At 36.0% G+C, this 27,288-nt stretch overlaps 4 protein-coding genes across 5 annotated transcripts; 1 reads left to right on the top strand and 3 right to left on the bottom strand.

Annotated features, from left to right (window-relative positions):
• Positions 1 to 7: 7 nt before the first annotated feature.
• LOC126790828 (CMP-sialic acid transporter 2) lies at positions 8 to 8,257 on the bottom strand. The gene is made up of 16 exons (XM_050517180.1): positions 8,060 to 8,257; positions 7,360 to 7,569; positions 6,681 to 6,797; positions 5,205 to 5,261; positions 4,773 to 4,850; positions 4,267 to 4,311; positions 3,922 to 3,981; positions 3,531 to 3,653; positions 3,158 to 3,235; positions 2,081 to 2,150; positions 1,660 to 1,767; positions 1,349 to 1,482; positions 1,118 to 1,197; positions 757 to 802; positions 593 to 653; positions 8 to 462 (listed from the first exon to the last, which is right to left on the bottom strand). The coding sequence occupies exons 2-15, from the start codon at positions 7,525 to 7,527 to the stop codon at positions 603 to 605; spliced, it is 1,215 nt and encodes a 404-aa protein (XP_050373137.1). The 5' UTR covers positions 7,528 to 7,569; positions 8,060 to 8,257; the 3' UTR covers positions 8 to 462; positions 593 to 602.
• A 2,475-nt stretch (positions 8,258 to 10,732) lies between these two features.
• Positions 10,733 to 11,715, bottom strand: LOC126792153 (uncharacterized). The gene is made up of 3 exons (XM_050518636.1): positions 11,623 to 11,715; positions 11,375 to 11,523; positions 10,733 to 10,895 (listed from the first exon to the last, which is right to left on the bottom strand). The coding sequence occupies exons 1-3, from the start codon at positions 11,713 to 11,715 to the stop codon at positions 10,733 to 10,735; spliced, it is 405 nt and encodes a 134-aa protein (XP_050374593.1).
• Positions 11,716 to 17,247: 5,532 nt separating this feature from the next.
• Positions 17,248 to 22,934, top strand: LOC126791425 (cyclin-dependent kinase C-2-like). 2 transcript variants are annotated; one of them, XM_050517878.1, is made up of 12 exons: positions 17,248 to 17,614; positions 18,117 to 18,198; positions 18,312 to 18,402; positions 18,558 to 18,587; positions 18,825 to 18,934; positions 19,044 to 19,116; positions 19,197 to 19,317; positions 19,407 to 19,524; positions 20,363 to 20,502; positions 20,615 to 20,672; positions 21,646 to 21,716; positions 21,844 to 22,934. In XM_050517878.1, exons 1-12 carry the CDS (start codon positions 17,505 to 17,507, stop codon positions 22,388 to 22,390), a joined length of 1,551 nt encoding a protein of 516 aa, XP_050373835.1. In that variant the 5' UTR covers positions 17,248 to 17,504; the 3' UTR covers positions 22,391 to 22,934. The 2 variants fall into 2 exon arrangements, with proteins under 2 accessions (XP_050373835.1, XP_050373836.1); XM_050517879.1 differs by having other exon boundaries at positions 18,558 to 18,578.
• A 689-nt stretch (positions 22,935 to 23,623) lies between these two features.
• On the bottom strand, positions 23,624 to 25,355 carry LOC126791429 (probable peroxidase 26). Its single transcript, XM_050517885.1, has 4 exons — positions 25,065 to 25,355; positions 24,649 to 24,828; positions 24,341 to 24,500; positions 23,624 to 24,069 (listed from the first exon to the last, which is right to left on the bottom strand). Exons 1-4 carry the CDS (start codon positions 25,323 to 25,325, stop codon positions 23,645 to 23,647), a joined length of 1,026 nt encoding a protein of 341 aa, XP_050373842.1. The 5' UTR covers positions 25,326 to 25,355; the 3' UTR covers positions 23,624 to 23,644.
• Between the last annotated feature and the right edge of the window lie 1,933 nt (positions 25,356 to 27,288).

Genomic DNA, 27,288 nt, shown 5'->3' on the forward strand with positions numbered 1-27,288 from the left:
TATCATATAGAGGGAAAAGGAGGATATTCTTTATTTCCAGAGAGTTGTCCCAGAGCAAACAAAATCTAATTTTGTATGAAAAATAAACTAAAACTTACAAAATTAGACAAATGCCAAAATTACATGTGGTGAGAGTATCTGTGGTCCAAGGTAAAAGAATTGGCAGCTAAAAAGGAGGAATGAATCCAAAATCTGTGGACAACAACACGATCACCCCATGTTGCTATTTTCTCTAACCATATCTTCTGAGCAAAAACTGGGATCACTGTATGGCATGTATAATACAAGTTCATTTATACACTGCTTTACACACCAACTTAGGGAAACCCTGCGTTATCAGAAAGGGATCCCCAAAAACAGTAAAGTATTTCTCCTTAGATTAATTATTGGATTTCGAGGAACCTCATTTATATCATGTATCATTTAATGCCTGCCAAAAGAATTCCTTCCAAAGAATAATACCTGCAAGGTAATAACGAAAAACATTTCGGTTGGTTGATTTTAGGAATCATTTAAGAGACTTTCCAATCTATTGCTATTCAACAGAACCAAGGGAATGTAGCAAACATGTACTTGAAAAATAATAACTTACTCCAATAACTCTAGGTGGGCAGAAGTGGCTGTCTTTCGTCAGATTTTACACGGTGATCAGCCTGGATAACAATGAAATTGATAAGAATAACTTTAAAAGTATATGAGATAAACATTTTGAAAGTCATCTACACAAAAAGCAAAGATATTTTCAATGTTACCAACCTCTTCGTTTGCCCCTGCTGCAATATTTATAAAGGCATCCTTTGACCTGGACCAATGAGGGGAAAAGAAAAGAAAATAACTGCTTAGTAATCATAGCGGAAGAGTATATTTCTTTTTCCATACTATACATCCCACTCTTTTTTTTTAACTTTGGTGTCTGTGAGGGGTTTGGAAGGGATAGATTTGAGTTTAGTTTCTCTACTGGTTGAGATAGTTGAGCTAAACTTTATGTCATGCCATAAAACTTCTATGGACATCTGTTACTCATGACATTTCTTTTTCCATATTATACATCCCAAAATGATGCCATGCCATCAAACTGTGATGAGTAACAGAAATGAGCAAAAAATTTAGCACGTACCTGTGATCATCATGGACATCTACCAATTCTAGCTTCCCATACTTTTCATCATCTTTGGCTTTTGAAATTGGAGAAAAGAACTAAATGGAACATTGAAACAAGAAGTGTCACTGAATGAACTGCCCGGAGAAAATATATAGAAAGAAAGCTTTCCCTAATTTGTAAATTATTGAATTGAAATCTGATCTTCACATGAATAAAAAACCAAAAACAAAATAGTGCTATAATTACCTGGTGCATGGAGATGAAAACAATAGAAATTCCTAAAACAAAATTCATGGTCAAAGTATGACCAAATAGCACAGCAGATCCTATGCCTGTGAAGATGGTGGCAACTGTGGATGAGTACTTCTTTAGAATTGTATCTGCAAACATTGAACATCTTTCAATAAAGGAGAGAAGAAACTTGAATTGCAAAAGAAGTAAGTTTCTTAATAGAAAGAAATGACCTATTAACAGCAATTGTCATACTGCAACTGCTGCAGTCTAAATTAGGCTTGGTATCTAAACTTTAAATTGTTAATACAAAAAAGATAACCAACCTGCATATTTGAAGAAAAAGGAAGACAAAATTCCTTGGGCTGCATTGTTTGCTATTAGAAACATTGTAGCTTTAGAATGACCATGAAGGATATCAAAGCTACTTGGACCTGAAACATTAAATGATGAGGTGATGAAGAATTTTACTATAATAGATCCTAGAAGTCTTTTTTTTATAGTGCTTATTTGTTTTTTTTTTCCTGTTAGACTGGAATTTAGCATAGTCAATCGAAATTGAATATTGATTTCAATCAATACTTCAAGTTCAAGGTAAAATCATGGCATTTATGAGAACCTTCACTGTTTTTTTTTTTTGATACAATGAGAACCTTCCCTAATATAAGGAGAAAGCTGTTATTTATCAAGGAGAAAAGGTAAACTGACTTCTCTGCAACTACAAAATTCTGATACTGTAGTACATACCTTTGACAATGGCCATGACCACTATTCCTAGAAAGTTGAATATAGCACCATAACCATATAAAAATAAGTTCTGCAAGTCAAATGAATGAGAGTTAAAATGAGCATATAAATTGAAATTATTAATGATGTTAAATAACAGAAGAAAAAAACATGAGATAGAGAGAGATGAGACACATGTTACAAAGATTCAAGAACATGTGATCCCAGTCATACGCCAGATGAGGATAAATTGAAGATATAATGAGGTAGACGTCTGACCAAAATATATTACAAACTCCCAATAACTTATGACATATAAGTGGGTGGAAACTGTCAGCCTGTTAACAACATCTCACTATCTCAGCTATATTTTTCCATCATGTCACTGAAATTTTACAAAGTTTAAAATGGATATTTGAGGCCAAAAAGGCTCCTTATCCATAGACTGCAAAAAGCCCATGATATCAAGTGTATCTTATTGATATTCTCTTTCGGGATTGTTTTCCTTTTTGTTCTTTTTACTTCCTGAGTTTAGCTCTGAAAGAAAAATTAACATTCATGTGGGTTGTATTGGATTTAACACATCAAATATAAAAAGGAAGGAAAGCCGAGAGTGACAGAAATCATGCATTAGGGAGGTAGCAGAATCATTTCAACACACATGGGTATTGTTATTTATGAAACTAACATGTTTTCAAGCAAACTTGTGTTATTTCTGTATTGCTTCTTTGCAGACTGCTATTCCATAGAGCAAAAAAAATTATTACTGCATATAATCCCTAGAGAGCAAGAACCTTTTGACTTTCAGCTATTATCTTTCCTGGCTATGTCAAGTTAAGAAAAAATTTATCATTATTGATAGTTCAAATCTGATCCCAAATACAATCATAACTTCATAACCATGTATCACTTAAGAAGGAACCAGAAGTATTCTGCTCCAAACACAAATCATATACAAGTAAAGATCATCCACTAGACTATCCCAAATACAGTTAAAAAGGAATGCCATTTACTAGCTTTTATAATATAAATCTCTAAACAAATTTTAACTGCAATCATTTTTACTGGTTTAAATCAGAAAGAAATTATCAAATTTACCTGAAGGTATATGCTTGTGTCATATTGGCTCTTCAAAGCATACTCATTGTAGACAGAAGCCAGGGATGGAACTGTTACCTAAAAAAAAAAAGGATAAGGATAAGTTTCCATAATGGATGAAAATGTCTTGGGGACATACCAAGGGCCCATCTTGTAGTGTGTTTGTCAATAATAAAAAACAAATCTTTCTTGCACTACAAGACATTCTATGACCCAAAAGAACTTTTCAGTCCAATGCAATGAAAAGAGTTTTTTTTTTTAGATAACTTTCCTAAAGCACTTTGAAGAGATCATATTAAGCATAGAAGCCCAAAGCTTCATGTTCAAAATGAACATAACAATACTAGGAAAAAAAAGTAGTGCAAGTTCTTACAAAAATCAATGTGTATACATATGCGCCTGTTGAAATTGTAAGATCTAAAGCAGAGGCACCCGCAGGTAAAGATCGCAACTGATTTACACTAATTCCGATGAGCAACAAAGCAAGGGCCTCCCACTGAATCAAAGTAACATGGGTCAGATATCATTAGACAAGAACATTATTGACAACATATAAGTGTAAATTGTAAAACAGTAAAATGACAAAATAGTAGGTTAACAAAAGGCCCCGATCCGGACTTTCCCACATATATAGTTCTACTCTTTTTCATTTTTTTAAGTCTTTTATTCTTCCCACTTTTTTGTTCTTAGTTCTAACATTTATTACCATTTGATTTAAGAAGTAAAATAACAAAATAAAAAGGCCATTTGCCATGCATGTTTACCTGAATTATGGAAAATCTGCGTTTCATTATCATTTTCAGGAGAACAGCAATTACCAACACCTGCATGTCCATTGTGAAATGATAGAAATTCAAGAAGTGATGATTGCAGGACAACAATGTCTTGCCAAAACAGGCTAGACATGTAAAGGACTGAAACCAAAGTCAGACATGTACAACATTTAGAGTGAACTACTGAGCGATAAATATACTTTGGAATACATGTAAGTCACTAAAACTAGAAGTCATTTCCATGAGAAACACACAAGGACAAATGTATGATGATATGGCAGGTAATAATATTAATCAGTAAAAGGTGATATAATTAATTTTTGAGATTTGATGTACCTTCATATTGCTCAACATCTTCACCGTAGCAGGATTGAAATACAGCTGCATAATAGGATTAAATAACTTAATAACTTTAAAAAAATACAAAAGCTCTTTAAAATCAATGAATGGGGTATCCTTTTGATTATAGCGAGGATAATTAAAGTTTGATTAAACAGTGGTAAGGCATGTAAGTAATTTGCATGCTTCTGAACAATCATACAAAAGAAAATATCTAAATAAGACGGTGGCTATCTCTCTATCTCAGGCAACCTAGTTGTAGCATGTGCATAACCTGTCGTTCATGAATGGTGCATGACCACACATACATATCTATACACTGCCTCGTTTTATATAATACTGCATCGGATGCTTAGATCTAAACATGGCTATATGACAAATTTAGCTCAACAGAGATAGCAGGACTGCTAAAAGGTTCTACTAAAAACTAAATATTTAAGCATTAACATATAAACCACCCACATCCACATACATATGCAAAGATAACTGTATAACAACCATACCTGCATAGTGAACTTTAAATAGTTATTAATAGCATATAGAAATGCTGGAACAGCAAGAAGCACATTGTTTCGAGCTGCCTGCAAAAAGAATAAAAGAATATTGATTGGATCGACCAAAAATGACCGTGTTTCTCTTCTAGAACATATGAATGAAAGCTTGCAAGTTAAATTAGATGACTCATGTATGGATGTGAAACAGTTAGATAATGAAATATAAATATGTCACAACCTATATAGTAAAGAGGAGAAGATAACTTTCCTAAAAAAAAATCCATGAAGGACTAGCTAAAGAAAGGCATAGATTCGAACTGTTTCAATCTCAGGACACATATCTCCAAACAACAATCCACAATTGGTTCAAACTAAAATACACAAACTTTTTTGAATACATGAACTTAAGAAGGCAAAAGTTAATAAACATCAATCGAAAACCTGTGTAAATGTAGAAATCGAGAGAAGAGGCTTCTCCCCAACTTTCTGATTCTTAGCCTGCAAAATCAACCAAGACCTCAATAAGAAAAATGCATAATAGCCCAACAAAACAACCAGTCTACGAGTACCCGGTGAACTTTCAATTGTATAAGCTATGATATACTTATATTACAAACTATCAAACATCTCTCTATCACCACACACACACACACACATATACAAACGTTCTTGGCTACAGACGTCCGCACGGTGCAGATTCGCCGTTTCCATCGATGGTAGGCTGCAACGGCGGGGCGGACCACAGCAGCCACACTACCCACCTCCCGGCGATCCCATATGGGCCGGCCGGAACTCTATTGGCCACCCACGGCGGCAGGAATGGCCAGAATCTGCAAAATTCAAGTTTCTCGGCCAATTCCGACGATTGACCCATTCCGGCCGACGTGGGTCGCCGATAGAGCTCCGGCCGGCATAGACGGGACCACTGAAAGGCGGAGAGTGTGGCTGTCGTGGTCCGCCCCGCCGTTGCAGCCTGCCATCGTCGAAAACGGCGAATCCGCAACATGCGGACCTCCGCACCTAAGAATTCTTGTATATATATATATAAGATATATATTTGTTATTATATAAAATACATATCCTCAATAAGGTGAGCTCCTAGCTCATGTAGGTTCACATTTCTGAAGAAAGGTGAGAAAAAAGGCACTTTCTAGAGTAATTTTGAGAATCGATAGTCTAAGCACAAGAAGGTATTTTGATAGGGACATCACAGCCAAACCTTTTAAGGTTGATGAGCGAAAGAGATGGCACCTAATCATTCCCTTTCCACAGGGCCTGATTGATTTCTTTGGAGGGAAAGCTAAGCCTGATTTGAGAAGTCTCTAACCCTGGTGTCCTTTCAACCGTTGTGCTTTTTAAATTGCTGTTTCATTATAGGAGTTCAGAGATTTCCTTTATTAGGTTTTTTATGTTTCAGTTTCAGAAATTTAAGTCCTCAAGAGATATTAATACTAGTTAATGTCAGTTATACACTCTAGTATAAATATATGTACGAGCCGAATGGCTGAGGCATGTTTTGTTCAATAAGAATTATCAGATTTTCTGAGTTTTCCTGTGAAGGACTAGGGTGTGATGCCAGGGAGTCCTAATCCCTAGAATCTGTAAGTCTCTAACCCCTAAACTATAAGGTTTGTGGTTCTGGTTACCAAGCACCTAGTTTAGTGCATCATAATGTCTCTGATCTTTAACAGTGGATAAATTAGAATTAACATTCTTATGACGCCTTATTCCACTTTCACAAGCACGACTCAATTTTAGCAGATGATGAAATCTATCACTTACAAGACCAAGGAATAAGAGCTACTAAATCTGAAACTTTCCGTACTGATAAAACACTTCATAAATGTTCCAATAATTATTATAATATGAATGACAATAAAGTAACATTAAGGGAGATAAAGAAGTTGTTGGATATACCTGTAACAAGAGCATAACAACAGCAAACAGAACCTTTGCCGCCTCCGTCAAAAAATTGACACTAATTGGGCTAAAGTCAAATTTTCCATCCACCTTGGACATATAAACCAGAATAGGCTGGTACAAAAAGTAACAAACTTAAATGTCACATAACTGAAAAATGAACAGCTGAGTAATTTTAGAACAGCTAGCCATAAAAAGTTTTAAATTTTACTGTTCATCTACACCAAAAGCTAAGCTTTATCTGATTTTCCTATACTTCCATATAAGTTTGATGACCAAAATCTCTTAAGAGTCAAAAACTAAGAATATAAGTGATAGGGCAAATCAATAGACAAATCAACAACACCACTGGAGCTTATGAGGTCAGAAAAGATGGTAGTGGGATGGTAAGAAGATTGGCAAAAGCTGAAGCAGCGCAAACTGTTAGCATTATCGCAATCAGCACGGCAATGGTGATTACATTAGACACATACAGCAATGGCAGACAAAAAGAGTGTTAGTAGTGGACTAGTGGTGGTCTTGATGCTAACAATGCTGATATAAAACATCATTTATGTACCAGAGCATATACAACTCTGAGTAACAAATATATGCACCTCAGCTTTTCTACTTGGTTTCGAAATGCTGAATGTGATGCAATAGAAAGAAAAACAAGCTCTAGATTGAAAAAACAAACCTGCAAACCAACTAACATACAATCACCAACAACCAAGAGGACATTGAGAGCACGCTGCTTGGACGATAGCCTACTCTTGTGTCGGTCGTATGCCTTGGAGAAAGCTTTACTATTTGAGGGAACCAACTTCGAATGGCAAACGCTGCATTCTATCATCCCGTTGTTCATCAAATTGCCCTACCCTCTGTCGCACTCAACACAAAGTCGAATCTACACATTTTAAAAAAAAGGCCTTTCATACATTATACACATTGCAGCTAAATATTATCACAACTCGATATAAACACAACACATGATCACAAAATATTCTAATCCAGCATACTTAGAACACCTAAAACCTTACAGAAAAAAGTCTCCAAACCTCAATAGTCAATACCTAGCCAAACCGTAGTAATCTGATCCTAAATCATATCGTATAACTTGGACTGATAACAATGAAAGCAAATTCCAGCTGAATTACAACAAACACCTTGAAAAACTCATGCACCAATCACAGATCAGTACAATTCAAGCAGATCTTGCAATGCTTCGAAACAAAATCACAAAGAAACTGACAGAACCCGATCACGAGACTCGTAAGAACCCTAATTTCTGAACCGAATCAAATAAAAAAAGCAGAGGAAGCTCAGATCTTAGTAAAAATCATCATCCACCATAAGTTTGAGCTAGAAAAAAAGTAAAAGAAACGGAGAAAACTAACCGAATCACAACAAGGATGTAGCCTCAGAACAAAGCATTGATCTGAGAGAGCTCGATTCAGATCCACAGTCGCCACAGCTCAAATTTCACCACCGAATTACAAACAGTCGGATTGAAGCTGAGAAAGAGCTTCGGATTCCGAGAATGTGGGGATTCAAATTCGAATCAATTCCAATGGAATTCGAATATGCAGAGAGCTTTATTTAGAGAGAAGAAATGAAACCAGCTTCTGAGTTTGTCACCCTTTTCCTTTTCTTTTCTTTTTTTGCTTGGAGTTTACACAATTGGCTGTGACAGATGTACGGTGACGGGCCAATGGGGAGTGAGATTTGGGTGGAAAAAGGGGTGAGTCAATGAGTGTTGTTGAAGCGTTCGATTGGGTGAGGGACGGTTTGAGGTTGGGTGTTTCTATCAGGCTTTGAAAGTAAAGCCAAAATGAAAAAGGTCGGCGTCATAAAATCCATGTGAATAAAATAGACCTTTTGGAGTTCTAGGCTTCTTAGATTTCGATCGCACTCGAGAGGGAGCTACTAGCTTGTGCCCCGTGTACCTGAGTTAGGCAGCACGGAATCGGATACGGGTACGTGGAAGTGAAACGTTTGGAAACGCGGAAGCGTGTTTTTCAAAAAATTTAGGAAGCGGGTACGTTTTGGAAACGTCGAAATAAAAAAAATATAAATATATATAAATTATACAAAAAAATAAATATAATAACAAATTTTTAGTTTAAGTAACTCAAAATCTCAAATAAAAAAACATAAAAAAAACCTTTATTTTTTGGAAACTCGCGTTTCCACCGCGTTTCCAATTCAAAAACTCGCGTTTCCACCGCGTTTCAAAAACTCATTTTTCTGGAAACACGTTTCCGGGCGTTTCCGGTGCGTTTCCGAGAGTTTCCGGAGTGGTTCCGCTTCGGAAGCGGGAAACGTGGGTGTATGCACGTTACGTTATGTTCTATTACGTCATTATTATTCTCGTTTTGTTCATCCTCCAACAATGTGTACATATAAAAATATATTTATACACAACACACTATATTTGAATGGGTGTGTATATTGAATATATAATTCAAAGTAAGGTTAAGTAGGTAGAAAAAAAGATGTAAATAAATAATTTGATTAACAAAATAATCCTCATTTTAAAAAATATTTTTATTTGTTTTTAAGAAAAATTTAAATATATAATGACAATACTACCCCTTAAATGCATGACATATGACGCAAAATTGGATAGAAACAGTTAAATTTAACGGATGTGGTGCAAATCGGCAATTTTTATCAAGTTTAGGAGGTAAATTGATTCAAATACAAGTTAGGGGTGTAAATCGGCAATTTTTACCAAGTTTATGAGGTAAATTGACTCAAATGCAAGTTCGGAGTGCAAATTGACAATTTCAGCCAAATTTGGGGTGCAAATCGGTATTTATGCCTAAATTTAATCACAATATACATTGTGAATCGTCAATAAATAAATAAAGTCGAATGTATATCGTGAATTTTCGCTCATTGTAAAAGTGGAAGATGACTTTGCTCTCATGATCAAACGTGTAAGGGCTATCCCATTCCCTTGCCAATTCCTTCAAAGACATAAAGTTTGCTTAGGTCTTCAAATAAACAAATTTTTCTCAGTTGATGGCAAAGCTTCATTAGGCTTTCACATATCGAACTCAACATTGGTGTAAGAGCAAATGCACCTATTTTGGGTGGGTTAGACCAATTCTCAACCAGGTTAATACATTATTCGCCCAAATTAGTCTTTATCATTGATTCAACAATGCAATAATGAGACCAATCTCAAGACTAATCAATATTCACATTTAAGAAAAATATTTTTTATCACACATAGGTGTGCATAAGATGGTTATATATTATTGTTTTACATTTGGTGGGCCACTTTTGGACCAATCCATGGGGGTAAGGATTAATGTGCACATTAGCCCAGTTAGGTGGGACTCATGTCCCCACATGGAACTCATGCCTAATCTAGACTAATTTAGCACCGGTGGATGTAAATTTTGGTGCACACCTCACTCTAAATCCAAGAAATTAACTCATTGCTGCATTTGCTCTAATGAAGTTCGTATCCGAGTCATATCGCGTTGGTTTTAGATTACTCCAATTTAGGTCACTTTTGAGGCAATTCATTGTGATTTGTTTTCTCTTACAAAAAGGGGAAAATAAACCTTAGACATTGAAAAAATAAAATCTTGGAAGATGTTAATGCATGACTTAGGCCAAGTTTGGTACAGCTGTTGTGAGTAAAATGACTTTTGAATCTGTTGTGAGAGAAAGCAGTTGAGGCGTTTGGTAAATTGTTTTCAAAACTGTTGTGGGAGCGAAAAACTATTATTTGTGTTTGGTAAATTGTAAATAAAAATGGCTTTTAGTATGTATAATTACCAAAATGTTAATAAATGTTGAAAGTTTTATCAAAATAGACAAAATGATTCATTCACTTTTAATTTGTGTATTAATTATATGAATTATACACTATGGGACATTCCAATTGTTAGTATAATTGTTTGCAATTGTTTTGGTTATACCAAATAAAAAAATTTACGTTAAAACTCTTAAATTTTCAATAAAATTCATCCAAAATATTACACAAAATATATATCCACCATAATTAAATAGAATAACTAAACAAAATATATTAGAGTCGATTTAAATTGCAACTACAATGCATCCATTAGACTTTGTGCAATCATATTTCTTAGCACCACCATTTGTTGTCTCCCCGCACCATCTTCTTCATACTCATTATCCTCCATATCATCACCAATTTCTTCATTTGGGTAATCATCATCTTCATCAAAATCTTGATCTTGTTGAGCATACCTTCTTATATAATTATGAATAGACATAGTAGCAATAACTATTTTTACTTGTTTTTCATAAGAAAAACTTGGCATATCATGTAAAATACTCAATTTGTTTTTCAAACCCCAAATGTGCGCTCAATTATACTCCTAAGGGAAGAATGTGCATGATTAAATACTTCTTTATGACCCGTAGGTTCATCACCTCTACGAAAATGTGGAAGGTCATATCGCTCACCTTTATACGGTCATAAAATAACCCTTTCGTTGTGGATAACCGGCATCCACTAAATAGTATTTTCCTGAAATAAAAGAGTAAGACTAAATATATATATATATATATATATATATATATACATATAGTCTATAGTTTATAGTTTATGACTAACAACTCGAGACCTAAGTTAGAAATTACCGTTTGGAGGATGTGGAAAATTTGATCGAGGGTCTTGTGTAGCATATGAAAATACTCTACTATCATGAGCAGTGTCTTCCCACCCTGCACATACAAATGTGAATTGCATGTCAAAGTTGCATTCAGCCATCACATTTTGGGTGAGTGACCCTTTTCTACCAATATATGGCACTACATCTTTTGGAGAAACCACAGCTTGCACATGAACCCCATCAATTGCCCCAATGCAGTCCTACAAATTTGTATTAGTGTGTTATCTTGATTTAAACAAATATATATATATATATATAAATAATAAAGTGACAAGTATTAGATATAACAATATACATACCTTAAAATGAGGCATGTACCTTCCATCACTCTCAATCTCTTTCGGAGTGCTCCTAAATTCGGGATCCAATTGTTTTATAAGCTCATTCGCCATATTATAGAATATATCCAGCATTATACCAAAATATCTGCTCACTATCTCTCTGGAACGTTGAAAACGTTCTTGTGTGTGTCTATTTGTCTCACCACCTCCCAAAATATAAAAAAACATTGCTAAAGTTTCAACTGTACCAATATGCTTTGAACCCTTGAACACATTTTCAACATCTTTCAATAACATATAAAAGCATGACTTCTCCATCCTAAATGCATTATAACATCTTGTTTCATTGCCTTCTAACACTTATAATAACCAAATGTACTATGTATGAGAGCTTGTCATACATGGAGTTTTCATAATATATTTTTCGAGATACACTTGCATAAGGCGACCGACTACACATATAATTTGATCCATCTCCTCCTCCTCTGCAGAACTGTCCATCATATAACAAATCTGCAATGACATTAACAAAAACATATATAATCAATATCTTTAACAGAAGCCAATGTATCAACAAAAAACAATAATAAGTAAACAATCTCAATAAAAACTAAAAACAGTAATCAGTAAACAATGAATCGAGTTTATTTGGAAGCACAACCTCAATAAAAACATGAGGGAAGTACCATCAGTAAACAAATCATGTTTATTTGAAAGCACAACCTCAATAAAAACAGTACCATGAATAAACAAATAAAGGGAAGTACCATCAGCAAACATTATCAATTCTACAAGGTTTTTGGTACCCTAGTCTTTGTTTTAACTAATGAAATGCAACAAATTTCATATTACAAATGAAGGGTCGGCCTTCTTTTTATTAAGAAGCAAAAACTGAAGCTTAAGATCAACATCTGTCATCACAGAGAACATCTCTCTCTTCTCTTGAGAGCAAAAGAGCTCCATTGCAAACCCCCACAAATGGGTACCAGTTTCAGCTCTGGGTAAAGTTGCGACTACTCGCATCACCTCTTGAATACTAGTCCCTTGAGAACTTGTATGGACTGATGTCACAGTACTCCTACTCTCAACTACCTCAACAATACGATCAATCTGCATAGATAATTTCGCTGCACCTCCCACCCTTCATTTCTTCCCCTCTCTAAAAACTCCTTTGTCTTTTTTAGCCTCGGTGGGCCTCTCCACAGTTTTTTTTCCTTAACTTCAGTATTTTGCTCGGGCTCAAGTTCCATATCATCATTGACTGAAATTATATCATCAGAATCCTCAACACCTCTGCAACATCAATAGTAGATGATGGAATCATGACAAAATGACCTAGAGCTGTGCAACCCTTGAATATTTTATTATAAAGTTCCATCATTTCAGGGCTAATTCCTCCATTACGAAATTTTCTGTATTGTGAATTTTTCTGCAAATTAAAAATGAAATCATCCATGTCATAATATAGATCACAAAGTAATGAACATTATAAAATCATGCTTAGATAAAAATAACCCAAGATACAACCAGAAGTTAAAAACACGCCTATTTTGACCACCATTCCAAAGTCGCATCAATAGTCTTCTTAGAGGGATCCCAACCAATACCAGTTTCCTTTTGCAGTAGTGTGTTCCACAATTTGTAGTCATTCTTAAGCAAATCCCACTTGTTTTTCAATTGTTTTTTTTATCATAATCCCTCCCGGTTATCTCCTTAAAGGCTTTGACAACATTTTCCCATCCAGTTTTATCTAACCCGGTTTCCCTTGTCCACTTCCTTAGCAGCTAAAGAACAAAATATATGTACTATATCATCATGCCATGTAGCCTTTGGTTTTCAATTTCCATTGATTTTAGATGTGGTGGATTTCTTCTTCCCCATCTAAGGATAAGACATGCTTAGTTCTCTCACTTTATAATCCACTTAGTTGTTTAAACAAAATGCAGATCAAATGACATAAGAGTATCTACACTAGAATAACAAAAAATGGAGAACCAACAGAGTGGCACTCCCGTTCATGATTCATCAAGTAAATAATTATATGGTAATTGACGAGATCTTTAATCCATAATCTTAACTTGTTGATCATCTGTTACATTCAAAATGCAATTGATTTTAGCAAGGTTGTCAAATTTTAGCAAGGTTGGCAAAAATGGAATAATGATAGATAAATAGAAAAAAGGGTGATGATGTATATTAGTTTTTTTTGTATGGCGGGGTTGTTTTTTGAAATTGAAATCGAGAAAGACGCATGCAAAAACCTAATGATGGTGTCCTCTGCATACAAAAGGAATAATCATAACACATGATTCAATTTTTGAGAAATAGGTCAAGCGTGGGGCTACTCTCAGGTATCATGTTCTCCATTCATGAATCAAGACATCAAGTAAACAATTATCTCAAAATCAAAGTGGGAAAAAAGAAACATCGATGAATGCAGAAATAATTAACCCCAAAGATTAAAATAAGCATTTCACTCATCTATGAACAAAACCCACAACAAAACAGCCGGAAAATGGTAAGAAGAATACCTGACAAGCAAGTGTTGATTTCAAGAGAAGGCTATAATTCGAAGGTGATTACAAGGGGCCTCGCGCCAAAACTTCTTGGAGAATAAGAAGCTTCGAACTGGTTCTTGTCTCTAGGGTGTTCAACGTAAAGGAAGAGACGAATCTGATATGTGAAAAATGAGATTTGTGGAGAATGAAGAGAGAAATGGAGAAGAAGAAAAAGTGTGCGGCGTTATTTAAGGTAGAGTTTTAATGACATGTGATATTTAAGAAACACTGAGGATAAAATGGGCTACTCGTAAAATTTCATTTAAAAATACTGTAGCTCCGTGTTTTGCTCCGTGTTTTTGCTAAAAGCTATTTTCAAAAGCCACATTTCACTAGTTTTTTAATTTTGGCTGTTCTGAAAATCAAACCGGGTCAAAAGTAGCTTTAGAAAAGTTTACCAAATATTATCAATTATCTCCAAAAGCTCAAGCATGCACAAAAGCAGCCACAGAAGCCGTGCCAAACTGGCCTTTAATGACATATCAAGGAAATTCTAGTATGACCTAATGCATGCTATGCATCAATTTTATCCTAAACTTGTAGAATGAGTCACTCAATTAGTAATATTGTCCTCAAAGTTGTAATTAAGTCCTTAAATTTAAATTTTACATTACCAATTGAAACGTGAAAGAAGTAATATTAGTCCTCAAAGTGCGAGTCATCAAACTTATAACTGTAATACTTTACGAGCAAAATTACTATTATCAACACTAATATACTAAATTAATGACTCAAGTTGTAAAATTTACAACTTTAAGAACCTATTTACAACCTTTAGAACAATATTACTACATTGATGACAGTAATTGTTATTTAATGTTGTTTGGAATTATTTAAATAAAAAGTCAAACATTAAGAGTTCAACTCGTAAATTTCTGCGTTTTGGATTCAAATGCACTCATGATTGAGATGGTGATTCGCTTTAATTTATACTATCAAACACAATTTTAACTTTACGAGTTTTTGATTTCCAAACAAGGTAAATGTCATAACTAAAGGTAAACGCTACGAAATTTGTTGTCAATTTAGAAAATAGATATTACAAAGTAGACTTTGTAAAGTAATTTTGTAAAACCACAAGAATAATTTGGTAAAACAAGTTAATTGGTAAAAGGGTGAACTTGTAAATAGTAATAGCTAGCTACAAGGGGCAAAATTGTATGGCCCCTTTTGGTTAACAAGATGTCAAGACATGAAAATGAATTATTTTCCTTCCCAAACTAATGTCCACTACTATAGTGGGAAGCATGAGTTTGGTGTCAACAACTTCACTAATAAATAATTCTTCCCAAAATGCCCATTATTAAGACAAAAATAGATGGAGAGAAAACATATGTTGTAAGGGTTAAGATTGTGAATAACAAAAAATGAAAAATAAAATAAAAAAAGGAAGAATAAAAGTCCATTCTCGCTCTCGAGTAAGGGTTAAAGGACACTAGGGTTTCTTAGTCGTCATCTTCAGTCTTTTCTAGATATGTCGTTGTATGTGGTGGTACTTGGCCCTATTAGAGTGGTGTTGGGAAATGTATTGAAAAGCTTCTACTGCAATGGAAGGAGTTGTGGAGGACTTGGCCTCTAAGTTGATTATTTTAAATGCAGAAGACTTAAAAGTAATCAAATTGGAGGATCTCGAACATGTGACTGTGAAGCGATTTTGGATGGTCAGAAGATTGGTAACGGCGAAGGATTTTAATATAGATGCTTTGATCAATACTTTGAAGAGGATTTGGAAGTTGAAAGGAGATGTGAGCATAGCATTTTGGGGGTGTTCTGATAGGTTGGTGATGTCCTTTAAATTGGAGGCGGATTAATTTGTTTTTTCGTTGGACTCAAGTTTTGCTTGTTTATTTTGGTTTGTTTTCCTTCATAGTTTGTAGGTAATAATGAGCTTGGTCTTTGTAGTGGAGCTTGCTCCGGCAGGATTTAGGAATATTTGGTCGTGATTTGATGGCTAAAGAAGTTATTTATTATTCTAAAAAAAGGTATGTAAATATAAAAATATGTAAAAAGGGTTCTATTTGCACCTCTCAAATTACTATGTGTACCTCCACTATTTTTCTGTTTTTGTTTGAATTGTTAAACTCATATGAAAAGACCAATAAGGACAAATGTATAAATAGAAAGAATTGTTTTTTTCTTTTACTATTTGTACCTCACGGCCTCACCACAAGAGTACTCTTTAAAACAGCCCAAAAACCCAGAAAACCTAAATCCGATTAAGAAGGAAGACTTGAAATTATTCAAGAATGAAGAATTAAAAAGGGAATGATGATGAATAAATTAATCAATCCATTGAATCAAGTCTGAGTTATTCACAAGTTTTGAAGTGAAGAAACATCATCAAAATTGAACTAATGTTTAATCACCATGTTTGTCTACGGAGCGGTATTACAAAATTAGGTTATAGATCTCCCTTCACTGTAATTCTTCATATGAGAATATTTGTAGATGTTCCATATGGTAACACGGCCACCTCTCTTCCACCAATTCACTTTGATTCGCTCTTATTTCATTAGAAAATTTTGCAATTGTTACCAAAATAATATATGCCCAGAGAATGCATGATACCCATTTGGAGTTCATTGTAAAAAAAAAAACCCAAAAAATCTAAATCAATTTAAAATGTAGAATCGTCGATTCAATGGTATTGAATTGAAGAGTAGAAAGCGAGGAGTCTCACTATGTTCGGCTCGTATTCAAACTACCCAGAGAAACAAAATTAATCATGTATGTTGTGTAGAGAGCTAATTAAGAGGAGAAAGAAATCTTTGTAGATTGAAAGAGAGTTTGATGATGGTTCTAATAGCTATTGTCAGAGAGAAAGAATGAGAGAGTTTGACTTACGAAACGACTACGATAGGTGGAGGTTATCAAAGTAAAAAAGAGGAGGCATGCTTAGGTTTTCTTGAAAATTAAAATAAAAAAGGAAGTGTATTAAGTAACAGAGGTACACCGTACACATAGTAACCAAATAGAAACCCCAATATGTAATTGTCAAAAGGTCCGAGACTCCGACTTGGTATGAACCGGGTCGGGTAGTAGAGTCGAAATCAACATTGTTGGTTTGAGATTGGAATTATTAAGAGAGAGAGAGAGAGAGAGAGAGAGCTGCGTATTCTCTCCTTGTCTTCCTCAACCTGAAGAAGCAAGCACCTCTAGGGTTTTCTCCGATTCTCCTTCTTCAGCTCAACACCCCAAATCTGCAATCTCAGAAAGCAGCTACTGTAGCTCACTACAAGATTCCTATACTCGCGTGGCTCTTCTTTTTCTCCATCGGAGGTCTTAGTTTTAGAGAGATATTTCAATAACACTGAAGAAGAAGAAGAAGAAGAAGGGGGCGAAATGGCAATAGCATCCCCTGGGCAGCTGAACCTCAGCGAAGTCCCTTCATGGGGATCCAGAGGCGTCGACTGCTTCGAGAAATTGGAACAGATTGGCGAGGGTACCTATGGGTCAGTCTCCTATCATCTTCAATTGCATTTTATATATTGTTTTCGGCTTACAATTTAGTTTGAGAACCCCAATGCTGAGCAAAAGAATCAGTCTTATTAGGGAAGAGTAGATATGGAAGAATTGAGGAGACAGAACACAAGTGCTGTTAAGGATTGATTTGTCGGAAAGAGTTTGAATTCGGCATGGGTGTTAACTGGGAACGCCGCATGCATTGTTTACATGGGTTATGCAGTAGATTCTCTTCATATGACAAATTGTTGTGATGGCGTTTAAACTCGCATGTTAGCCGTTGGTGCTCCAGTGCCTTCATTAGTCGTGGTTGATATCTTTTCGTACCTGAAATTTTGAAAATGCATGCAATATGTTTGGCCCTCTTTTATATTAGGAGGATACCTCTTCTTCTTCTTCTTCTTCTTCCTTTCTGTATCGGTGTTTTCATTTAATTTTTATGGTATTGCCTATGTGCATGTTTGTCCTTATGGAATTAATCTATAAATGCAGACAAGTTTACATGGCTAAAGAAATAAAGACGGGTGAGATTGTAGCTTTGAAGAAAATACGGATGGACAATGAGAGAGAGGGGGTATGTCATTCTTCACTTACAGCTTACTTGTTTACTATACTTGATTACGAAATATGCCATCAAGTAGTGAATTATAATCAAACATGCAACCTTGTGTAAACATTTTTGTCCAGTTCCCCATAACCGCCATACGGGAAATCAAAATTTTAAAGAAGCTGCACCATGACAACGTCATCAAGTTGAAAGAGATTGTTACATCTCCAGGTAGTGTAGACTTGTAGTAGTATTAGTTGAAACTAATGATGTCATCTTCATGTGTACAACTATGTACATGCATATGTAATGTGCTTTGGTTCTTAGAAATAGTTTCATTCATTATCAAGTTCCACACGGCTATGTGTAATTCTGTTGTTTTGCAGGGCCGGAGAAGGATGAGCAAGGCAGGCCAGGCAAGAAACCTTTCTCTGTATCTGGTTTTAGCATATTCTGATTATCTACATTTTCTTGGTTAGAGCTGGTCATAGACGATCTTTTCTTATTGAAAATTAATGAGAAAAATGAAGTAATTAATTTTGGTTGGCTTGAGGCCTAAAGCTACTTTGATCAACTAAAATTTTCAGATTCGTTTATCTTATCTGATATCAGCAACTTTCTGACTAAACCTTTTTTTTTTCTCGAAGTTGCAGATGGTAACAAGTATAAGGGGGGCATCTATATGGTCTTTGAATACATGGACCATGATTTGACAGGTCTAGCTGATCGACCTGAGATGAGATTTTCGGTCCCCCAAATTAAGGTATCACAAATAACAAGATATTTCAATGTACTTGGTAACAAAATTATATTGGTATTTGGTAAATTGAAATAGAAATATCCTCCTTCTTTTCCTATCCTCTGTTTGTCAGTGCTACATGCGACAACTATTGACGGGGCTTCACTACTGTCATGTGAATCAAGTACTTCATCGGGATATTAAAGGTTTCTACACACATATTTCATTACCATTTTTAGTGGTTGATATTTTGAAGCCTACCTTATGTTCTGTATCTGTTCCACAGGCTCTAATCTTCTCATAGACAATGAGGGAAATCTGAAGCTCGCAGATTTTGGGCTTGCTCGTTCATTTTCAAATGATCACAACGCCAATCTCACAAATCGTGTCATTACACTTTGGTATAGGTGAGCATTTAACGCCATGATCACAAGAAGCACATTTCTCTCTCAATTAATTTTATAGTATTAGGCAAACTCTGATTGCATTTGAACAGACCTCCAGAGTTACTTCTTGGGGCCACCAAATATGGTCCAGCTGTTGATATGTGGTCTGTTGGATGTATATTTGCTGAGCTTCTGCACGGCAAGCCAATTTTCCCTGGTAAAGATGAGGTAAATCAAAAGAACATTCTCTGGTATAATTTAAGTTGATCTAACTTGTTTTGATTTTTGGGGCTCATATTCTTCCATATGGGTTTATTGAGTTTGTACATAATATGTGTATTACTATTCAATTGAGGTTTTATTGTTTCCATTTGGTTCTTAGTTGGCAAGAAAATTAATGAGTATGGAATGCCTCATGATAATTTGTCATCAGACGAGTTTGAAAGTAAGTTAGTTGTTGATAATAACTCATGAAGATATATTTTCATCAATACCATGAAGCTTATTGCAATTTCATCCGACAAGGAAATGGCTATAAATATTATAAGATATTCATTAACCTTTATGTAACATGGGGGGGGGGGGGGGGGGTTATATAAGGGCACACCAAAAATATGGTTTAGTTTTGATTTCTAGGAACAGCCGGTTTAAACTCATGGTTATAAGGTCTGGCTTACAAAAACTCCTATTTCATTTTTTGGGTAGTAAATGTAAATCTATGTATCACCCTGTGTCCTGCAATGAAAGTTTTGGTTTGTGATTTCTAATGTTTGCCATCCTGGATATTTGATGGAAAGCGTTTTGTGGATCCTGGGTAAATTAATTTACTCTTATAAAAAAAAGGCACCTAACTGCATTTGCTATGGTAGACAGAACAGGTGCGCCTTATTGTGTCTGGATGAAAGATGTGCCCTATATTGTTCTGGATTCACCTGTTTTGTCAATTCTCTTTGGTCCTGAAGAAGTCACATGAGGCATATGTTGTTAAACACTAGTAATAAAAGTGTTCCTATGGATGCTATTGTAGTGACGACAATGAACTTGTCTTTGGATTCAATTATTGCAGCCAGAGCAATTAAACAAAATTTTTGAGCTGTGTGGAGCTCCAGATGAGGTCAACTGGCCTGGAGTTACAAAGATTCCTTGGTATAACAACTTCAAGCCAACAAGGCCGATGAAGAGACGACTCAGGGAGGTTTTCAGACAGTGAGTACCTCCAATGCGATTGTTATCTATTGTCAGCACTATAAGTCGAGCCTTATCATTTCTGATATCTTTTCTTTATCATACCTTATATCTCGTTTTCTTTGCTTTGTAGTTTTGACCGCCATGCATTGGAGTTGTTGGAGAAGATGCTCACACTTGATCCTTCTCAGGTACATGCTTTGAGATGTTTATTTGTAAATAAATTATCGTCTTTGTTTCTCACTTTTGTTTGGCTCTGGCATTTTACTAGCATCATGTGGGTTTTATAAAACATACGTAGATTGTTCTTTGCTATGCCTTATCATGTGAACTCCTACTATTTCATCGTGTTTCAGTTTTCAGCATTGTACTAGAATTATGTGAGGTAGATTGTTGGATTGTAAATATATCTAGCGCGTACTTTCCTGAATGGAAGTTACAGTTTATTTATTGATAAACACGTAAAAGGTAAGTTTGCTCAACGATAAATTTTCTTCAAGCAATTATTTCAGTTGTTATCGATGTGATGATTTTTTATTTGGCTGTCCAGTCATGGACATAGTGGGATAACTGGTCCACATGTTACATGAAAAAAAGGTGGCATTAAGTGAAGTTATGTCTTAAGCCATGGATTACATAGTGTGTAACGTCTAGGTTCAACTCTTATTCTTACAGAGAAAAGTTGTTTTAACTTACTAGGAATGAGCCAGTGAAGCTTAACTGAATGTTTACTTTAAATATAATGCCTTCCCAACTAGGATTACTTAGATTATAATAAACCAGTAACCAGTTATATGTTATATGGCAATAAGTCGATACTTTGGGTCGAGTGGCCTTATTATTGGCAAGGCATAGCCTTTTTATTGTTAATAATTGTATACCTTCTTATGAACGTCAACAATTTTGGTGGAAGCTCTCTATGCACAGCCTAGAAAACAGAGCAAATTGAGGTTTCTTCTAAAACTCTCTACGCATGGCCAGTCGTCGTGTTGCATTACTATTGCGTGCATTTTCAGAGATGTGTCTCTGGAATTCTATAATTTACCAGTCCTCTATCGTAATCGAATGATATATTTTGTGGAATAAGAAAAATTTATATGGCTAGGTTCTTGTGATTGAAGATGGGTACTAACATACTGCTCATTATCTTGTGATTGATAATAGAGAATATCTGCTAAGGACGCTCTAGATGCTGAGTATTTTTGGACTGATCCATTACCGTGTGATCCCAAGAGGTTGGTTATTTCTACTTACCAAGCGTATAACTTCTGTAATTCAATTTTTGTTTTAAAGAAAGAAAGAACTTCAGTCCTGCATGTATTGTGTTTGCTAAACCAAATAATTTATTATACTGTGGCTCAGTCTACCTAAATATGAATCATCACACGAGTTCCAAACAAAGAAAAAGCGTCAGCAACAACGGCAACATGAAGAAAATGCAAAACGTCAGAAACTGCAACACCCACAGCAACATCGTATTCCACCCAATCAGCAATCTGGACAAGCACATTCCCAAATACGGCCTGGACCTAACCAGCCCCTTCATGGTACGCAGCCTGTAGTTGCTGGAGGGCCTAGCCACCATTATGCAAAGCCTCGCGGGCCCTCTGGAGGAGCAAACAGATATCAACCTGGTGGAAACCCTGGTGGGGGATACAACCACCCCAATCGGGGTGGTCAAGGTGGTGGAGGTGGCTACGGCAGTGGCCCATATCCTGCACAAGGACGGGGTGGTGCACCGTATGGTTCTAGTGGTCTGCCTGGTGCTGGTCCACGTGGTGGAGGCAGTGGGTACGGAGTTGGTGGTCCAAACTATCCTCAGAATGGTCCATATGGTGGTTCCGGTTCTGGTCGGGGGTCTAATATGATGGGTGGAAACCGCAATCAACAGTATGGTTGGCAGCCATAACTGTCGATGTGGTTATTAGATGTTATGCTATCATGACTTGAACCCTTGATGCAAGGGGTATGAGCCAGAATGGCTCGGGAAATGTTATTTACAGATGCGGTAGAGACCAACTGTTATATGATTGCCACAACATATATCTGATTTATATGTAAAATATATTAAAGTCAGAGTTGCTGGACTTGTTACCTGTAATCAGGTTGTTATTGAGTTCGGAAATATAGTCCTTGTCGCTGTTGTTTTATGGATTCTGTTTGTACTAGGGCAATCATGCAGGAGTGGTCATGTTTATTGTAAGATTGTACATTTGCATATCTGATTTTGTGTCTGTACCATCTGTGAGGAGTTCTTGGATGATGAGGTGCTGATGAGAAAGTATGTTGTATTTATCAAGTGAACCAATTATTCTCCGTGTTGCTTTTTGTGATGAACTGTGACCGGAGATGAATCCGATATATCCACACTCTGACATTGTTAGAGCACTTTATATAATGTAAAGAACTCATATTTCAGCCATATCTCAAGGCAAGTGCCATTTTGTCCAGTTGATTTTTCTCAATTTTAGGCTTTTAGCAGTTCTAACTTCTAAGAATACGTTTAACAGTTCAACTTGATATTTGTGAGTTGGAATCTACACTTGGGAGTAATGTTATGCTTTGTTAAATTTATCATGCTCGTCTTATTTAGTCTGGTTGTAGATAGATAAGCCTTCTGTTATCACTTTCAGCATTGATGTGGTAACTAGGACAAAATGCATTGATGTGGTAAATAGGTTTCATTTGTAAATAAGACCTAAAATAATTAGCCCAATAACATTGGCAACCGCATGAAGATAAAGTACACTTTTCTGTTTTTACCGTCATTTATTTGGTCATTGCCGGAAGTCAGATTTTCTCCTGTTTTACCTTTGTTTTTGTGTTCAATAGACGTTGAGGAATTTCCATGTTTTCGTGCATGGACGCCTGGTTAGCTTTTGACATAAGGACGTTATTTCTCAATTGTGTCATTCCATTCATGCATGTTAAGAGTAAGAGCAAAATGGCTGCCAAGGGATGTGATATTTCGTGTACAAAGCTTGTACTTCACAGATCGAAGGTATCCAAAATTGAAATTTGAGATGAATTTATTTTGTAAAATTGGAAATGTAATATTTTTGATCTTCATGCCATTATGAATTATTTATGCTTGACTAAAACAACAACACAATATACGAGTATTGCCCTTGCTCTTGTCAACTTATCAGATGCCAACTTCATCTTAGTGGTTTGGAACTCGGCAATTCTGGCGTATCTCTCCCTGGTCACCTGTCAAAACCTTGATAGCTCCCATTCTGCTCATTGAGTAAGCAAATGACCTTCGAAAATCTTCGAAAGTAGCAGCAAACTCATCGGTGATATCTTTTGTATCTTCACCAAACAGTAGCTGCTGGTCGATTCCCAGCACAGCTTTCTTGGATAGAACTCTGGAGTAGTAGGATTCTGTGAAATTATAATGGGATCCTGATTGAGGGTTTAAGTACACCAGCGGGTCGGTCTGTCCCTTTTGTGTTTTTGGTGGACATAGCTTTCTCATGGAGGATAAGAATGAGGGATCCATGTTTGGGTCTGGCTTTTTTGTTCCCTTAAAATTGTAGAGCCGATCCAAAATGTAGCGACAATGAGTTTTGCCCATTGAATGTGAACCTGAACGTTAAACACAAAACCATAAATTTTAAAACTGTGTAAATATACTGTAGTCTTATTCATCATTCGGATTTGTTCTTCGTTTTCGTTTGTTCCGTTTGCCCCTCTTTAGTTTTTTATTGCTAGCATGTACGATTAGTAACAAATGCATGTTTTCGAATGTATATAAGAACAAAGGAGTATCCATCTGCATGGCTAACAAGAGCATGCATGGAATGATTAGAACGTAGGAGGTCGAGGTATAGTTGATCGAAGAAAAAGTCTGTCTCACCTAGTAGGGTAGTCATATCCAACACATTCAACCCTCTGGATTTGAAGTATTCAAGTGAAGCTTGCCATGAAATGGAGGGTAAGGGAAGGTCGACTGATGACTTGCTTGATGTTAGCCCGTCCCTTCGTCCCGTAAACACAGGATAAGATGGTGCACCTGCCTGTAGATATGGATGGATGGATATATTATATATAGTTTATTGTACGTAATTCCCAGAATTTTTTATGAAGTTTAATGCAAATAATTAAACTTGCAAATAAATAAATAATCAAAATTAAATTGAAACTAGCTAGCCCTAGATTAAGTACCAAAGCAACAGCATCTCTGGTGGCAAGGTTGAGAAGATCAGCACAAGAGACGGCACCGGGGCACCGTTGTTCAAGAACCTTTTTGATCCGGTCGATGAAAACAAAACCTCCCAGTCCCGAATTCTGTGGTGCAGTTTTCTCCGAGTTTGGACCATCTAGCAGCACTGATGCATCACAACCCTGCATTCAAATTAATTTGAAGTAATTAATTGACCAGCAAACTCTTATTGTTTACATAAAATTTCTTTTTCAAAGAAGAGAGAAGCGGGAAGTGCGTTATATTTTGACCAACGTTCACAGAACACGAGCACTACGGTCCACAGCTTGGTGAGACTCTACAAGTTATGATGGGATGATGAATATGAACATATAACTTGAGCGATGGAGAAGGAAAGAAAGAGTTGATGGGTACGTACAGTTACGAAGCAATCAGAGTAGAGCAACCGGAGAAGCTTAGCGGTGATGCTTTTATCTTTGTCCCAATGCAACTTGACTTGGTGCCGGACATAAAGTTCAGCGTCGCGGCATGTGTTAGTGACTTTGTAGTAATGCCACATCAACTTCTTTTGCTGTGGTGGTGGTGGTGGCGGAGAAGGAGCGGACGAACACACAGACACTAGAAGTGGAAGGACGACGACCACAAGAAACACCAATATTCTTTGGTTTCTCATTGCCATTTTCTTCTTCTCCCACCAAAAACCTAGCAACGTACTTACTCCTGCGAACTGCTATGTATCTTAACACAAACAAGTCTGTACTACCCCTTACTCGATAGCTCATATATATACACACACCATATCGAACAAGAACCTAAATCGACCAATGCTGCCATCCTAGTCTTGTTAATTAAGGCCGGCACGGTGTGAACGAAGAGTTTTGAGGAAGCACATGGCCTGTGGAACTTGCATTCATTCTACTCTACGCCATCGATTTCCTCTTTCTCAACTTGTGTGCTGTGCCCTAACCCAAATTCAAACTTAATCAAACGTAGAGAGCAAGGAATAGGCAAGTCTGCATGGGAGAGTGAGCTGAGCAGCTGGCCTTCCTTCCTGGCCTTTATTGGGGCATACATTTTCAGTCTTGCAATGACAACTTTTGTGATCCCCGTCAAAGCAATTCACACGCCCCAAGTGCCAAGTGCATTATAAATTACAGGCAGGAGACACGCCACCCCATATATTACAGGCCGGCCCCAACCCAGACTTGTTTTTCGATCGATCGATCTGGGACCTTGAATCTGAAGTGAAGTGAATGTATTGTATTATGTTTTTATATAGGAGCTGTACTCACGCTTCTCCAATTCTCTATTGCCATAAACACTCAATCTCCGTCGACGCCGATTCCCGCCAATAGTTTACGCCTCTCCTCTTTTCATCCGCTTTGTAACAGAAGGGATTTCCAGAGGCTAGATATAGGTTTGGAAGGTAAGGGAACCAAAGTACTTTTCTGAAGGAAAAAATATTCATCCCAAACCATTGATCACTTTTTTGTGATCTCTGATTCAAATTTCTTCATGCCTTCTGGAGCAATATATAATATGGGTTATTCTATATATTATATATAGTCATTCCACAGAATTCAATCCGTTCATTTGTTTTATCTAGTTAGATACATTAACGATTATTAAATTAGCTAAAAATTTACATACATGATATATATGTTATTACTTAAGGACTGGACAGTGAAAATGTGAAAAATCGATCAAAAAGTTAATTTAAAAGGGAAATCCAAACCATAAGAATAAATGAGGACACACCTTAGAATAAAACACATCTGATGGGTGTGGTAATAATTAATTTTACAAAAATTAATATGTATTTATTGCAAGGATCTAATTGCAAATAGTGGAGATAACAAACATTTATATTGAGGGAAAAGTTATCTACATAGGAAATAAATTTTTTTGTCTATTCTGATTTTATCTTTTATCTTATTTTTCCTAAATTATTTAATTTTAAAATAACATATGGTGCAAGGTTGTTTACACTAGAACCTAAATTAGATGGTTAAGATGAAAAAATGTGATAGAAATCAAAGTTTGCCAAATGATTGATTATTTATTTAATTTTTAAAAAAAATATGGTGCAAGGGTGTTTACACTACCTAAATTAGACGGTTAAGATGAAAAAAATATGATTGAAGTTTGCCAAATGATAGATCCCTCATATAAACCCAAATATGGGCTTCCCTCGTCAACGGGCCGGGCTCGGCCCATAAGTGGTGGACCCGAGCCAAGTCGGGCCGGGCTTAGTACATTTAAATAAATGACGGGCCGGGTCGGGCCGGACCAGGTATTTTTTTCATACATATCCAAGCCCGCCCACCTAAAGCGGGTCTTGCGGGTTTTTGCGGGCCGGGCCTTGCAGGCTTGTATTAGAAGAAAAAAAAAACAGAATACCCTTATTTAAATGTTTGGAACAATAAAAAAATATTAGCAAACATTCTAAAAAAAAGTCACAAATAAATTCTAATTTCGAAATATTGTCGATTGACACCAACAGATGTGGTCGGTATATATGTTTAGGGAACCCGTAAAAATTTAATCTGTTTTAAATATGGTTTGATAGTCCGTACCTATGGTCAATAAAAAAAGAGACATTTTGACATAATAAAACCCCATTAACCGGGATTTTGAAAAAT

This window comes from Argentina anserina, chromosome 4 (assembly GCF_933775445.1).
Source record: "Argentina anserina chromosome 4, drPotAnse1.1, whole genome shotgun sequence".
NCBI lineage: Eukaryota > Viridiplantae > Streptophyta > Magnoliopsida > Rosales > Rosaceae > Argentina > Argentina anserina.